Genomic DNA, 16,159 nt, shown 5'->3' on the forward strand with positions numbered 1-16,159 from the left:
TCAGCAAAACTAATGTTGGGTATTTTTTGTAGACTTTTCATTTTTTCATCATTAAAAGTTATATGTGTACGTAAGTGGGTTAAAAATGTAAAAGTTCAGTAAAATGTCTCCACATCCATCCCATTATATGATGAAGTTTTCTATAATTCATGCTTTAAATCTCTTTCATAATGCATAGCAATTTATTTTGGCCTATATAACCTCCAGCCTTGCACCTCTTCTCTGTACATAATGGATGGGATTCCACTTTCCCACAATGCAGGCAGGATGACGTTAATGTGTGTGAAGGTGAAGAAGAGCGAAGCACATAAAGCTGCAGTGCTCAGACCTCCTCAGTCATACCTGCTGTCTGCATTTCTCTTTCTATAACCACCCGTTTTTATTATACTGCTATAAAAAATGAGCATTTTCAGATTTATCCCTTTAGAAGCAAATATTCATACTTTATTTTTTGAGGCGATCCACACAGTTTGACTTTAGTCACAGTGCTCCAAAGTTACGCGTTCTCCTGCTTTCGTGGTTTAATCATGGCTGTGAAACATCTTCAAAAGGAGAAACAAAATGAGGGCAAACATATATTTTTATGTGTTTTTTTATTGCTAATAATGAACAGACTAACTTAAAGAAAGAAAATAACACAAGACCTTCCACGATTCTTGCTTCCTACTAATAGCTGATTTAATTTTCCAAAAACTGAAAGTTATCTCAAAGATAAAAATATGCTACTGTGGATGGATGAGGTCAGTTAATTCATCCAAACTCGTGGGGCTGATCTCAATACTTAGCCAGGAATCTTCATTTGCTTCTTTATCAACTTTCCTCGGTTAACCACCACCTGATTTACAGATTTATAATCCGCGGTGTGCCGGTAAAACACCTGTGACTGAGCTCCAGATCTCCTCTCCACACAGGAATGTAAGCTGCACTGTTTGCCTACCTGCTAGAGTTCTGAGACTGAGCTGAAAACACACAGGCAGAGCTATCATGTCCTAAGCTTAAACACATTTTTACTGAGCCCCGGCATGGGAAGTATGAGAGGCATGCTCCTGTGGATTATACTGGACTGAATACAACCTAATATTTAAAGTTTTAAAGAGAAACTAGGTAGTTATATGCGCCTTATATTTGATATAGATTTAAAATGAACAGTAGTTAGCTACCTGGCTGGTTATGGATTTAGACTACCAGCATGGTAAGCCAACAGGTCTGTAAGAATCACACTACTGAGGTGAGGGTCACTGGGGTTGGACGGATGGATGTAAATTTCAGTATCAGAAGGTAAGTTTGAAGCGTGAACTATGCATGCATCCTTGGAGTGGACTGAAAAATACAGTAATGAGAACGGTTTGTCCGTGGTGTCTCAGTCAGCTCTGGAAGTGTTTGGTTAGCTGAGGGTAAACTGCACTAAGCTTTCAATTATTGAAAACTCAAACCAAGTTCACAGCATCTCCCCATGTCCTCTCAGCAGAAACACAACCATTAATAGTACAGCTTCTATAATATATGTTACCACCTCAGCCTCTATACTCCTGCATCATTCTGTAATTAATAATCCAGCTGAAAGTTAGGTGCTTTGGACTTAAATCTTCAAACATCTGGCAAACATGGTGGCATAATCTCTGCCACCTAAAACTGCGCATACATTTTTATGCAGATTACACTGTTTTATATGCCACTGGCTGTTCCTCAGATCTGGCCACTGCAAATATACAGTCTGCTTTTGATACATTTCAAAATTCTCTGATCACACATAAACTTATTTTAAACTCTGATAAAACAAAATGCATGAGTGCATTTAAGGTCAACTAAAAATATCCAGCATACAGTGCATACTAAAATCATGGTCATTAAAATTGTTCTCCGTTATAAATATTTAGGACTCTGGCTGGAAGTTAGACTCACTTTTAAAAACCACCACTGAGGAAAGATGAAGATTAGAGTTTCACATAGAAACAAATCTTGTTTCTCATTCACAAGCACATTGCCAGTCCTGGCAAATGGACTGCTTCTTACAAAGCGCTTTTCTACTGTACCTGAGCAGTCAAGGCACTTTATACAACTTGACTCATTCACTCGTTCACACAAGCACTTTTTCTATGTAAGTGCTTTCTATCTGACATTCACACTCTGATGGATGCATCAAACAGCAACTTGGCTTTAGTACCTCTCCACACAGACTGGAGAACCAGGGCTTGAACCACCAACCTTCCAGTTAGCAGATGACCTGTGCTACAGCCACGCCAAAAGGTTTGTGCCTTGGAAGGTAATGTGATTGATTTGGCAGATGTTCCATTCCTTCCTGCCCTGTGTCTGTAGAGAACCAGTGACCTTTTGCTTGCCATGCAAATGTGTCAACCACCACATTATAAGCAGAACACTAACGATGATATTGTTCATATGCATGCTTCTATATCCACCTCGACGCCTCTTGATTTTGTGTATTATGTGCACTGAATCATGTGTCTTTCCAGGCTCTGCTGCTTACCTCTGCTCCTTCGCTGAATTTAAACACAGCAATTACAATGTCAGTTTGCAGGACATTTTGTGCCTCTTGAAAACTGCATTTAAATACTTCGCTGCCTATAAATGGAATAAGCTAAAAACAAACCCAAGAACGGTATTGTCTGATTTCACAGGAACATTTTAAAGGGTTGCATTTTGTTTATATGCAACTACTCTAGTAGGTTTTTCTTCATCTGTGATAATGTGTAATGGCTTGTTCTATTGTGTAACCGACTGTCTCAATTTTTGAATTTTTTTGTACTGACATTTCTCTTGAAAAAAAGATCTCGTTCTCAGTGAGCTTACCTGTTGTAAAGAATATAATAAATAAGGCAGCAGCCATGTACTGTAGCTCAGGCAGAAACCATAAAAAACTACATCCAGACCAAGCCTCTCATATATTCATCGAGTAATTTAAATAACTCGTTGATAAAAAATCCTCACAGCAATTTTTTTCCTCAATGCTTCGTTCCGTCATCACCATGTAAATGCGAGCAACACATAAACAGGCCAGAGATAGAAACTTATTTAGGAGGAGTTTTCAACAAAAACACTGATAACAGAAGAGCAGCAGAGATGATGACGCAGGCACAGTTTAACGTGGAGGCGGTTTGTTTCACACAGAGAAATCTGCAGTGAGTCTCCAGAAGTTTATTAAAATCTGCAGATGAAATGTTAACTTAGTCTGATACGTGTTTAAATTATACAGCTCGCTGAAAGCTGACGGCAGCCATCCTATTTTACATGGAATTGATACCTGCAGCAAGCAGGGGTGAGTCTAAAGAGGGACATGGGGTGTACTAGTCTTGTATTAATATTTCAAAATATAAATATTTTAAAAATGTAAAAATATATAAATGCAATACCATTAAAAATGTATAAGGGCCAATAAAACTGAGGATTGTTAGGGTGGACAGTGAATTATTATTAATATTAATTAAGGTCTACACCATAATAACATCTTGTTTTCAGCAGCACAGAAAGGCACAGCACACACTTCACAATGCTGATACATTTCTCGTCATCGCAGCCACCACATTTTAAGCCTTTTCTTTAAAGGCTTACAGATACAAACTCACTCACTCTAGAGCACAGTTAAACATGCAGACACACACACACACACGCACAAAAACTCATAAACATAAACACACAGCAAATCCACCTCATCCAGGAGATAAAATGCTGTCACAACTCTTTCTGCCTCCTGTTTTTATTATTGCTCAACAATAAGACAAAAGTACTTCTTATCCGATTGCTCAATTAATCAATGAAATAATCACTAGAATACTCGATTACTAAGGCCTAATCCAAACTCACCTGCAGGTTCGCACAAGTGGAAAACATACAAGCACTGTCCAGGGGTTTGATTGCGTTTCCGTGCAGAGAGGGAGCAGGTTTGGCGATGACTGGAGGCTGTGCAGGGGGCAGGAAAGTGGATGACGGCTCGGTTACGAGAAGAGTCCCTCCCTCCGAGCTGTAACCAAACGACTGGATGGCATTTTCTGTGTGGAGATGGAGACGGGCGGTCAGAGAAAAAGTGAGAACTTTCTACACCTGCTGAGAACCACACTGACCTGACAACCAATTACTGTTTTCTCATCAAGAGGCAGCTGCCACCTGGCCTTCCTCCAGGGAGGTAACAAGAATCTGAAGCTGGTCTGTATCCCAAATCCAGATCAGCACACATGGTTCACTGTTGGGTCCTAAATTCCCCCCAAAACAAGCCAAACCCTCCAAACTCAATCAAACTGGTAATTATTACCGAGGCACACCTGTCAGAATCCAGCCCAAGTGTGCCCAAGTCTAGCCTGAAGTGGCCTAATTCAGCTGGTCACCTGGGTGTCTGGAAATGTTTACTATATTATATATAATATAATATAATACATACCTGAAGTCATATTCATGACCAATGAACCTGTTACTTCCTGGTATCTAATCTAATGCTCAGTTCGAAGAACTACAAATCTAAATGGCTGAGATAACTTTTTATCGACAGAAACAAAAGTCATTGGATTTGTGTCACACTGGAGGATGTGTAGTGTTTCCAGTATGTCCCATCTTTGTGCCATTGTTTCATCTGAGCATATTGTGAGAGTCTTTGCAGATTCTGCAACCATTTATGGTCATGCTACACTCCTAGCTTATCACCTCTGCTGTCTGCAGGCTTCAGGCAAACATAGACACAGGTGTGGTGACTGGGAGAAGAGAAGTTTATGATTATGTTGATTATGTTGCTGCTGCTTTGTGAAAATCTGCAGAAGTTCTTCTTCTTCCAGCTGATTCATTTAAGGGTCACCACAATGGATCATCTGCCTCCATCTATCCCACCATCCTCCTCTGTCCTTCCGAATGTCCTCCTTTACAACATCCATGGGCGTTCTCTGAGGTCATTTCTCCTCCTTTACCATCGTAGTCCCTACTCTCACCTCCTCACTCCCGCCTTTCCTTCTCCCTCACTGCCTTCTAATATGCCCCCCCATCCCACCCCGCTCTATGGCCAACAGGAGCACAGTTTCCACCAGCAACCTGTTAGCTAACAGAGGCCGAGGTGGTCATTGTTAACCTGGTATCTGGTATGGGTACAGTTTAGCCAGATACTGGGGCATACTGGGGGATACTGAAGCGGAGCAGCCTCGAATAAAGTTATCTGTCTACCAGTTAGATGCTGACTCACTCCACCTCTCCTTTATTCACAGCCTCCTCCAAATACCTCACTATCTCACCATCAATTAGAAGGACAGCCATGGTATTTAGTGCAGATACCCATGGTTGATGGAGGATGGGGAATTTTGGTGATCTAACATTTACAGTTTTGGGTGAACTGTTAACCCTGTGTCCATCCCAGATCCCCTGAGGATAAATTGGGATCACTTTGGTTATTATCTGCTGTTTCTTCATTTGAAGGAGTCCAAATACTTTGGTGTTTACTGCACTGAATAATGGGATTTTTGAGTACTGAACCTGAAAAACCTTCACAGTAATAAGTGACGCTATGGCTTCAGACCAGATTCAGATTAGATTTAAGACTTTTAAGAGTTAAAAAATGTAACTCATGATGAAATTCAAGGCCAGCATGACAACTATAAAACTGAAGAAACAAACAGACACAGGGTTGGAGACACAGGTGTTTTCTTTCACTGCAAAGACTTTTAAAAGATTCATTTAACCCCAATTATGTCATTTTTAGTTTAATTAATTCAAGACCTTTTATGGATTGCAGGAATCCTGGTTTATACATATGAATAATGCACGCTGAAAATCAAATTTTAACCTTCTTTTGTGCCTTTGAGTGTTTTTTTCTGGTCTTTTTTACATTCCGGGGATCCACTGGCCTTGGAGATGAAAATATAACCTAACAAACAGAAGATGAATGACTATCGACCATTTTCACGAGGGCTGAATACAGAATAAAGAATATACAAGTTAGTATTTACACCACAGTCTGGGTGAACTGTGTGTGTTTATGGGAATTCATACTGAGACCAGCACAGAGATACACCAACAACTTTTTAAGCCCAACACACTGGTCTGTGGAGTCTGTTGGTAGGACCCATGGTGGTCTGTTTGGAGAATGATTAATGAACACAGCGCTGCAATGCAACCCACTCAACACACGGCAGAGGCTGCTGCTGCCTCAGTGCAGCAAATCATGTTCAGATAACTGAAGGTTATTCTTGCATCTGAACACAAAATGTGTTTGTCCAGGTCTGACTACACCTCGACTGCAGAGAGCATTCTCCGCCCCTGTTACACATTAAAGTGCCGCCGCGTGTCTTCTGACAGACCGGGAGATCATGGAGAGGGTACTCAAGCCCTTACGCTGTGCTCAGGTATCTGCACCAACATGTTAGCAGCAGGTGCTTTCAGGCCGTAACCTGGGAGGTGGACCTCCATGGATTGGACTGTGGGTCCGAAGTTCACCTGCTCCGTGATAAATCCCGCCCACTAACAGGAGCCATGATGAAGAGATAATCAGTGTTATTCTCGTCACCTGACAGAGCTCACAGTGTTGAGCCTGATCAGAGCACAGTCCAGTAATCTGAGTACTTTTGGGTTTGAACATTTGGAGACATGTACATCATAAACAGGCTTCATCCTTCATTAACTGACTGACCTTCACATATACATGAATGCATGAAGTTCAATGTAACGGCATTGTTGTGTTCTTCGCTGCCTGCAGCACATGGATATGTATGTTTGCATCCATAGCAGGAGGAGGAGGAGCGGGTGTGTGATGGAGGAGGTGCAGAGGTGATGTTGGAGCTGGGTCAGTGTTATTTAAAGACGGTATCTGGGGATCTTCAACACATCGGCTCGCACTTTTCTGTTTTTCCTCCTCCACTAACCTTTCCCCTCAATTATCCGCCTCACTCACACCTCTGTTTCTTTAACCATGCCAACGTTTTCAGCATTTCATGTGCTGAGATGACACATTTAACAGTAAAATGTATCATGATTTTATTCATCGATTTAACCTCATGCTGCAGTTCCATACCTCTGCACAGCTTGGGTTAGAGTTTGATAACATTTCTCCATTAAAGTCTGAAAGTCTCATTATTTATGAACCATTTAATGGTTTCCCAAAATGAACGCCTACTTTTAAATGTGAATATTATCTCATTTTCTCTGTAATCATTTCCACAATCAATAATTAAGACATTTAAAAATAAGAAATTATTCAGTGTGAATATTTTCTGCTTTTCTATGCTTCATATTTGTAAACTGAATTATAGTGCTCAAATCACTTTCCTTTTATCGAATAATCAATTACACCACTGACAGAAAAACGCATTGATAATGAAATAGAATATTAAGTACATCAACCCCTCCCCCTTGCCCCACATGGATCAGCAAAGATCAGGTCATGTGACAGGTAATAATGTTATTATTATTGCATCAAATCAATCAGTAACACCTGGAGACGTTCAAACTTCAGTGTTTCCAGAATTTGGGAAATTGTTTGTTTACCCTTCACCCCTCCCACCTGTGGTCGTAGATCAGAGCTAACAGTTTTTGGGAAATGCATAAGCTAAATGTGCAACATCATTGATAAGCAACATAGAAATGAAAAATTCTGTTCTGAGTTCTGTAATATGATAGAGCTGAAATTTTGAATTTTTCATGAATTTCCACAGTTTCAGTGTAAAGGGGGAAGATACATTTCTGTGAGCAGCAGCTTCATAAACTCAGATCCATAAATGACTGAATCCATCAGACAACAAACAGAAAACACATGACGTAAAACTGTACCTGCAGGTATGTTCACATCGTGTTACAGCAATGTGACGGCTGATTGGCTTATAGCCTGTTGGATTAATAATTATGTTTTCTGGATTATTTAGGTAAATATTCTCCAGACTAACTGGAGGAGATCAGCACTTTACAGCTCTGAACCTCCTGATCAGGCATGCAGCACTCACTGAGGCAGGTGTTGTGTGTGAAATCGCGGTGGAAAGCTTCACACTCGTGCTCCTGGTGGCCGGTGCCCCTGCAGGTGCACCACAGGCTCATAGTGATGTTGGACGGGCTGCTGTCGCTGTAGTTTGGCGTTACATCCGAGCCTGAGGCAGGGAGGGGGGAGGAGGAGAGGAATAAGAATTAGGGTGGAGATTAGCCGGGAAGAAAGGTAAAGAGGATTTTTGCAAATTGGGAATTGAATCATTGGATGATTTCCAGAGAAGAAATGAGTCACCAGCAGAATGTTTCTCTGCTCTTAATTCTCAACTGAAAGATTTAAATAACGGTCAAGTGGCTGCTGATCACAGCCAGAAACGAACAGGCTGGCTTTACTAAACAGGTCATGTGGTAAAGTTAGAGGAAGGCACAGTTACCTGAACTCATTACATCTAAACAACTAACTCTGTGCTGGAGGCTCTCTGTACCAAACACCTGTCACAGGTTAGGTCAGGTTCTACTGTAAACAGGAAGATTTTTAGAAAGCAGAATTAATTACTAATGTACGGTGGCCCTGAGAGGCCAAACGGACTGCAACTTAAGAAAAAACCAGCAATAAGAAAAACGCTGCAAAAGCACACAAAACACAACGGATAGGAAAAACGACAACGGAAACAGGAAAAAAGAAAACAGAAATAGGAAAAACAGAAATATGAAAAAACAGATTTCCAAAAGCACAAGGCAAGTGTTTCTGGGGAGACAATAATGGACGGACCAGTTGCAGGAACCAAAATATGCTAAGAATTGCGCTGGGAGACACTTAAAAGAAGTGGAGGATCTAACGGTTTTGTGAGGAAAGAAAAGATGAGAGGTATGTGTGTTAGCCTAACTATTAGCCTAAAAATCTGTCATCAGTATTATATGAATCATGATCAAACACACCTACCATGTTTTGGGTTCCTGCAACTGGTCCGTCGGGTTATTGTCTCCCCAGAAGCACTTCCCTTGTGCTTTTGGAAATCTGTTTTTTCCTATTTCTGTTTTCGTTTTTCCTATTTCTGTTTTCTTTTTTCCTATTTCCGTTGTTGTTTTTTCCTATTTCCGTTGTGTTTTGTATGCTTTTGCAGCGTTTTTCTTATTGCTGGTGTTTTCTTAAGTTGCAGTCCGTTTGGCATCTCAGGGCCACCGTACTAATGAAGTCATTCTGATGTCAGTTTTCAGCATGTGTGACCCAAACTGTGATAAAAGGCAAGCAGTAATGTAATGACAGTCTAACCGACTCCATCAAAGACTTTAATTGTGTTTCCAGTATTTGGGGTTAGGGTTGGGGCCATCACCACTGATGACGTACACATCAGAAGGTTAGCCGAGTGGAGGCTAGACTTACCGATGAGGCCGACGTAGGACATGAGGCAGCCGTGGTAGTTATCGTGAGGGCAGGTGGTGACGGTGTGAGGTGTCACCTGGCAGTTCATGTGGAAATCAGCGAGCCGAGACCTGCAACAGGAAGCAACACAACACAAACACATCAGTAACATGATGTAATTTGGCCAACAGCTACCAGCTTCCTGTGTGAGGGGGTGCTGTTGAGCTTGCCTAGAGTGAATGGGGTTCTTTGCCTCTGGAGAATAAACCTTTGGAAATGACCATCATGTTTTCGACCAAAGGGCTTGAGACAACCGAAACACTTCTATTTTTAGATGTTCATGAAAGACCTTTCTGTCAGTTTAGGAAAACGGTGCCCCTCATCTTGAATTGGGGTGTAAAGCGAGCAGAACCCCCCTGTTAGCATCACCTTCGACCACCACAACCAGCTGCTGCTTCTACACACATGGTAGCTTCTGCTGGGCTTTAACGACGCTGCTAACATCTGCTGGAGTCATCGCTTCGAAACGGACACCATTGAGGGAGGAAGACCTGCCCTAAATCCTGAACCGGCCAATCAGCACACATTAGCAGAGTGCCAGCATTTTATGGCAATCACTGTGAGAAAAACTAAAGGACAGAAGAGTAGTTTTCCTTCATGCTGGACTTATGGAAGCAAAAATGAAACAGACTTTTGTGTACAATCAGCTGGAAATAACATTTTGTTCTATTCACTCCATCGAGCGCCTCCTGGTGTACCCCCAGCTGAACCGCAGGGTCAATGAACAGGCAGTGTAATGCTGTGGGTGGTTCAATGTGAGCGTGTTTTTAAATCCTGCATGCTGCTCGTCACGTCTGCAGAATCATTCCCGTGAACACTGACAGCAAACACGTGTCATTTTGGGGGGTTTTGCAGGAAGGACTGATGGTCACATGACACTGAGTGGTCCTTAGTAATTAAGCCTAACAATGGACTGTAATAAGCAGCAGCTGCACAAACAACCTCTGGGGCTGACTTGTTTTTAAATGGGATTCATCATCGGTTGATGGAGCACAACAGCTGGTGGAGGTGATTTAGCAGGTGTCATTAAACCACAGAAGAAGAAAAGAATGTGGCGAGGTGACGTCAAAGCCCCAGTCAAAGCGTCAACAATGGAGGCGTGTGGGAAACGTGACGTTCAGCTCTGTGTGACCGTTTCGATGCTGAGGACACGCCCTGATAATTGCTGGGCTTCACCCTGTATCTCGCTCAGATCAGCAAACTTTTAAAACAGATGGATTTACAGAGTGACTAACATAAAGAAAGTAAAAAAAGAGCAATTTTATTCAGCTGAAAATGATTCACAGATGGCATCAGACGCCGTAACAGCTACAGAAATGGAAATGAATGTGAGCCGACTCTCGCAGATGTGAAGGGGACAGTTTCTCCTCTCTACATTTATCATACAGACCTGTCCGACACTCACAGACGAGTGGAAGTAAATCCAACAGATTATGTTTGAAGTCTTTCACACCAAAATTTCCAAAGACAAAAAGTGGCTGATTTGGACTCCTTTGAAAGAAGACGGGTTGTTTTGGCAGCAGCATGGATGCTAATGAGACACTGGGGGAAAAATATCCTCCCCTCATGAAAGATGGGCGACGGCAGTGCCACAGTTGGCTGCTTATGAGAGATGAACAAACTGTGTTGAATAAGCTTCATGGGCTTGCCTCTCACTGCCTTGCAGTCTGAACCTCACGCCGAGTCCGATTCAGCCCTCAAAACAAACTGATGAGTCAGCTTTTTGTGCATGTGTAAAAAATTCAGACCTGACTGAAGAAAGAGAGAGAAGGGCCAGACTCTGATGGACTCTTTGCAGGAAGTGATGTCACTGTCCATGCATGCATCCAATTCCTGCTATTTATGAGGGCCAACATAAATGTTAAACCACAGTCCACGGCCTCGCCCACAAACCAACCAGTAACTCTCAGTTAAAGGTGCAGTTTATCAACACATGTTTAGTCAAGAGGAAGGGCGGCACACCAAAGATGCAATAAACATGCATCCCTACGTGAAACCAAACTCTATGACTGACTGAAAACAGGGGAAAACAACCACGGTGAGAGAGAGCAGCCATTTATAAACTACACTTTGGGTGCTTTGGGTGCCTTGAAAAGCGCTATATAAATCCAATCCATTATTATTAGTATTATTATTATTACACAATTTAGTTAACGAGCAGAGAGCAGAGCTACTGTTTCTCCACGAAAAACACTGAATTATCAGAGGTTTGGAGATCGGGGACAGGACCAAAACACTGCTGCTGAGAGCAGGCTCTGTAAAATAGCCGGATGTAGACAGGAACCATTTAGCAGCTGACATGTGGACAGACTAGCCCATGGGTTTAACCAATCAGGTGGAGAGACACATTCTATCTGTTTTGTCCTCGGTCTGTTCCAGGATCCCATCCCGCTGTTTGGATAGGTGATGAGCCACCTCGGCTGACTCCTTTCGATGTGGAGGAGCAGCGGCTCTACTCTGAGCCTGCCTCTCAGGCCGAGCACAGACAGCTTTGAAGGAAGCTTTATTTCTTTTGTTTGGATCATCTGATAATGCCACCATCAGGAAAACTGGACCAGACTGTGAATCAAACGAAGGGAGAGGGTCTCCCCAGACAGATGGGCTTATGGCTGAGACCCTGCCTGAAAGAGCCTGCCCTGCAGTGTTCCCACCACCCGGATGAGGTGCTATAGGGGTCTGATGGTTTGTCACTGGGAAGGCAGTTCAATCCCTGGTAACCAAAACAGCTTGTAAGGACATAATTTACTTTATTTCGATGACAGATTAATCTACTAATATGTTTCCAGTATTTTCTGATAACTGTTTCAAAGAGTCTGCTCTTCTGGATTTAGTTCTTCTTGAGGTAAAAACACAGACATTTCCCAGCCAACCAGTTCAAATCATTCACGCCATGCCCAGTTTATCCACTGAGCAGAGAGATTTCAACACAACGCCTCAGTGTTAATGCTGTTTAAGTGCTGTGAATGGAGTAGAAAGTGGGTATGTAGCACTCAGACTGCTGTTATTTGCACTGTCGAAGTGTAAAGTCCTTCAGAAATGCAAACAGTGTTAAAAACAGATCGAACAGATGCCCAGCAAACTCTCCTGGGAGCTGAAAATCCTCGTGGAAATATCCGCCTGATTCATGCAGTAGTTTGGGAGATTATCTGCTGTTCCTGCGTGCATGTCCTGCAGTATCCACTACATCATGCATATGTTAATGCACAAGAAACTGTCACAGGCAATAAGAGTAAAGCTGCTGAGCTTAATCTACTGCCTGTCCTACTTTTGTGTTTCACATCCCGTCTCTCTTCTTGGTTTCCTTTGTCTCGCTCTCCTCTTAAAGCCTCTCTCCTGCTTCGTCTCTTTAACGTCGCTCTTCTTCTTCTCTCTTGAAAAATGCAACAATGCAGCGTGTTTGACAGACAGGTGAGGTGAAAGGTGGCGTGTGGTGACGGAGACGTGTGATCTTGTCGCTGTTTGAGACCGAGTGATGGGCTTTGTGTTTACGCCGAGCTTTAGCTGGCCGCCATCACAGGACTGCATCATGTCCTCAGAGAGGACACGAGAGCGTGACACGGAAGACATGACTGTGTGGCGGCTGTAGAGAGTGATTGGGTGTGACAGGCCGACTGCAGAGTGACTTTCAAACAGAGGTCACCGAGTGTGTGTCTGTGTGTGTCTCTGTGTGTGGGTCTGCGTGCCTGTGTGTGTGTGTGTGTTTACGCAGGCACATTATGACAAAACTCACTCACTCGAACACATCCTCTAAGCATCTCCAAGGAAGGCTGTCACTGATGAAGGTCAAGTGATCTCAGCTTTCTCAGACCTGCTGCTAAACTTCACAAGTTCCCGGGCCTCAGCAGAACCAGATCCTCCAGAACTTGGTGGAGGCTGGACCAAAAAAATAAAACTCACAAGAACACAGTGCTTTATCGGTCCATCCACTGCAGGCCTGTCTCTGTGAGTGAGTGATGATGTTGTTGTATTTCTGTATTTTGCTGAGTCCCATGTGCTCGTGTCCCGGCCAGTCCAGCTCATAGAAACAATGCGGGGACGTTATACTCTCCAGGAATCTGCTGACATCTGTGAGTCCTTCTGTTGATGATTATGATTATTTTTCTTTATGTTAAGATGATGAGCATTATTCTCTAACTGATAGATTCACAGGAGGAACTGTTGGTGCTGAACAGACCAATGACAGTAGCTGTAGATCTCTAAAAAAGTGAAAGGTCAGGTTACACCGCTGGTTATGGCGCAGATTTCCAGCTGAAGCATAAATCCTCAGTAAGCGTGGAGCCTGTATTACAGCAGAGTGTTTACCACACGAGGCTGTTTTTTAAAGGACTTCAGCCCGTGACCTTCCTGCAGTTTTCCTACTAATGATTCATGGAGTGACCTGAGGATCAGCTCCATCAGTCTGACTTCAAACCTTCATGTTTACTGGGTGAAAGCTTAAAAAGTAGGTCTGCACCTCTATAGTGCCTTTTGCTTTGGGCTTTATGAAGGGCTTTCATTTATGCCTCCTTCTGTCATCACACAGTCACAGACGAATGGTAGCACATATCCTCACCTGCCATCAGCACCAACCTGCTGCTCAGTTTCTTTACTAATGACACTTGTGTACAAGGAAGGCCCAGCACCGAGGACAACCTGCTCAGTGACCTCTCAAATACACAACAGTTTTAGGTAGCAGTATTTAAGGCCAGTTTGAAGCTCTTGGACTTGTTTCAGTCGGTTCAGACGGACTTACCGAGTCCAGTTGGTCTCTCTGTGTTTTCACCACCTTCCCCACAGTAAAAGCAAAAAGCACCGCCTTCATCAAGTTTGCAGCAGTATCACAAAACTACAAAGACCTCAGCTGATCTACCAGCTGATCTATCAGTAATATATGAGTGCTGGCAGTACAGTAACAGCTATAAATCAGTCAGGATGGCCAAGTAGAAAGAGTGAGTGGGTAACGTCCAAAGGTTATCGGGCTGAACCAACACAGAACTCACAATGTTTGATGCTTCAGTTCAAAAAGATTCAAAGTCACGACGAACAGCTTGAAGCAGGAAGGTCATCAAGCAGCGTTTCTAATTCTGTGATTCGAGTCTGCAGACAGCACAGCAAGTCCTCTGTGATGATTTAGAAGGAAAATCTGGAACACAGAGCAAACTACAAGCTCCTGCATTCCAAGAACGGTTGAAGGGAAACAATGAGTGAACATGCACGGGTACGACCAAAGCCTGTTACACCATCTGCACCAGTTATGCTTCCTGTTATGAGTCACCCTGGTGACTGTTGTGTACCTTATGATGGGTTAATTTGGGGGCCGTGCATGTGGCCTGGGCGTGTGTCTGACATCAGCACCAGTTACACTACTGGTACACATTCATAACTCTAGCACCTCCGTCTCCTTCTATCCCAGCATCCTTTCTGTCATACCAGTCCTCAGTATGTCCTCGATAACTGCATCCATCAGTCTTCTCCTCTTGCCTGGCAGCTCCATCTTCATCCTCAACCCTCCCTCCTCTGCACATGTGCAAAACCATCGCAGCCTCTCTGACTCTGAGTTGTCTCTCTGATGGAGCAGTTTGGAACAAGTTAGGCTAAGACTGACGTCAAACACCACGCCTGCATACTTACTGTCATCTCAGTGTTTGGTTACTGCAGTAAGGACAAGGACTGTCGTAAGCCTCTACTCTGCTGCAGCAACACAGTTTTCTAACCAACGTCCTGCTTCGGTTCTTTATCGGCTCTTTGGGGTCAGGTTCTGGAGGATGTCCACCTTCAGTGTTTCAGATTTCTGTTCTCCATTGGCCAGAGGGGGTGGGGGGTGGGGGGGATGCTGAGTTGTTGCTGCTGTTTATCACATGCAGGCTTTTCTACAGTGCAGTTAGAAATATGAGTGCCGAGTTTAGCTACCTTTGACACAGGAAGTCTCTTTTTCCCACCAAAAACCCTTAAACCTCTTTTTCTATTTCTTTTTTTTTTTTAAATAATCATATTTTCAGATCTGTACTTTTTAATTGGGCTTTGGGCTCATTGTGAGGCACTGAATTCACATCAAGTCTGTTAAATATGTCACAATCCTGTCCAGCAGTGTCCAGCACGTGCCTGCACCCGTTCCTGTTTCCGCTGGAGGCTCAGGTGAGCCCATCCAGCAGTTTTTCTCGTGTTCTGGAGGCTTAGGAGAACCAGTTCAGCTTAATGCTTATCCACCACCACTACAAACTTCATTACAACAACTCTGTTGTCAGCTCTGTTACCTGCTCAGCTTTCAGCTCAGTCTTCAGCTCAGGCATCAGCTCCGTTTCCAGTTCACCCATTAGCTCTGTCACCAGCTCAGTCAGTTGCTCAGCCACCTGTTCAGCCGCTTCCATCCTCTGCTGGAAGCTCTGGTGAGCTCATTCAGCCAGCAGGGGACTGCATGTCACTAATAAATCCCGGACAGACTGTTTGCACTGCACAGCCACAGCCGTTGCATCCTGTGCCAGCCATGTGCCCCGTGCAACTACAGTTAGCGTCCCTTCTGCTGGAGGTCTCCATACCTGCTGGCCCTGCCTTTGTTCCTGCTGGAGGCCCAGGAGAGCCCCTCCAGCACTCCGCGGCTCCCTGTTTCCTGGGCTCCTGTGCCTTTCATGGGCCTTTTGTTTTAGACTGTTTGAGTTCCAGGTTTTCTTGTGAACCTTTTTGTTTTATTGGTCAGTTTCAGGGTCAGTTTTAGGTTGTTTATTTAGTCTCCTCTTGTTTGCCTTAGTATTTTTCTATCAGCCATATTAAATGGCTCACTTTGTTTATATCAAGTTTTGTTTCACGTTCATTCGTGTCTGCATTTTGAGTCCACTCCTCACTACATACAGTCTGCCTCAG

General features: G+C 43.4%; 1 protein-coding gene across 2 annotated transcripts in view; it reads right to left on the reverse strand.

Annotated features, from left to right (window-relative positions):
• The window catches only part of gfra2b (GDNF family receptor alpha 2b), a 117,994-nt gene that overhangs the window by 12,880 nt on the left and 88,955 nt on the right, over positions 1-16,159 (reverse strand). For both annotated transcript variants that reach the window (XR_005613558.1, XM_039614191.1), the window contains exons 6-8: positions 9,284-9,393; positions 7,923-8,063; positions 3,820-4,004 (exon numbers count right to left, since the gene is read on the reverse strand). Coding sequence is in view for 1 of the 2 variants with exons in the window: in XM_039614191.1 (XP_039470125.1) it covers positions 3,820-4,004; positions 7,923-8,063; positions 9,284-9,393 (436 nt within the window). In the remaining variant the exon portion in view is untranslated. The remainder of the gene's footprint in view (positions 1-3,819; positions 4,005-7,922; positions 8,064-9,283; positions 9,394-16,159) is intronic.

This window comes from Oreochromis aureus, linkage group 7 (genome assembly GCF_013358895.1).
Source record: "Oreochromis aureus strain Israel breed Guangdong linkage group 7, ZZ_aureus, whole genome shotgun sequence".
Classification (NCBI taxonomy): domain Eukaryota; kingdom Metazoa; phylum Chordata; class Actinopteri; order Cichliformes; family Cichlidae; genus Oreochromis; species Oreochromis aureus.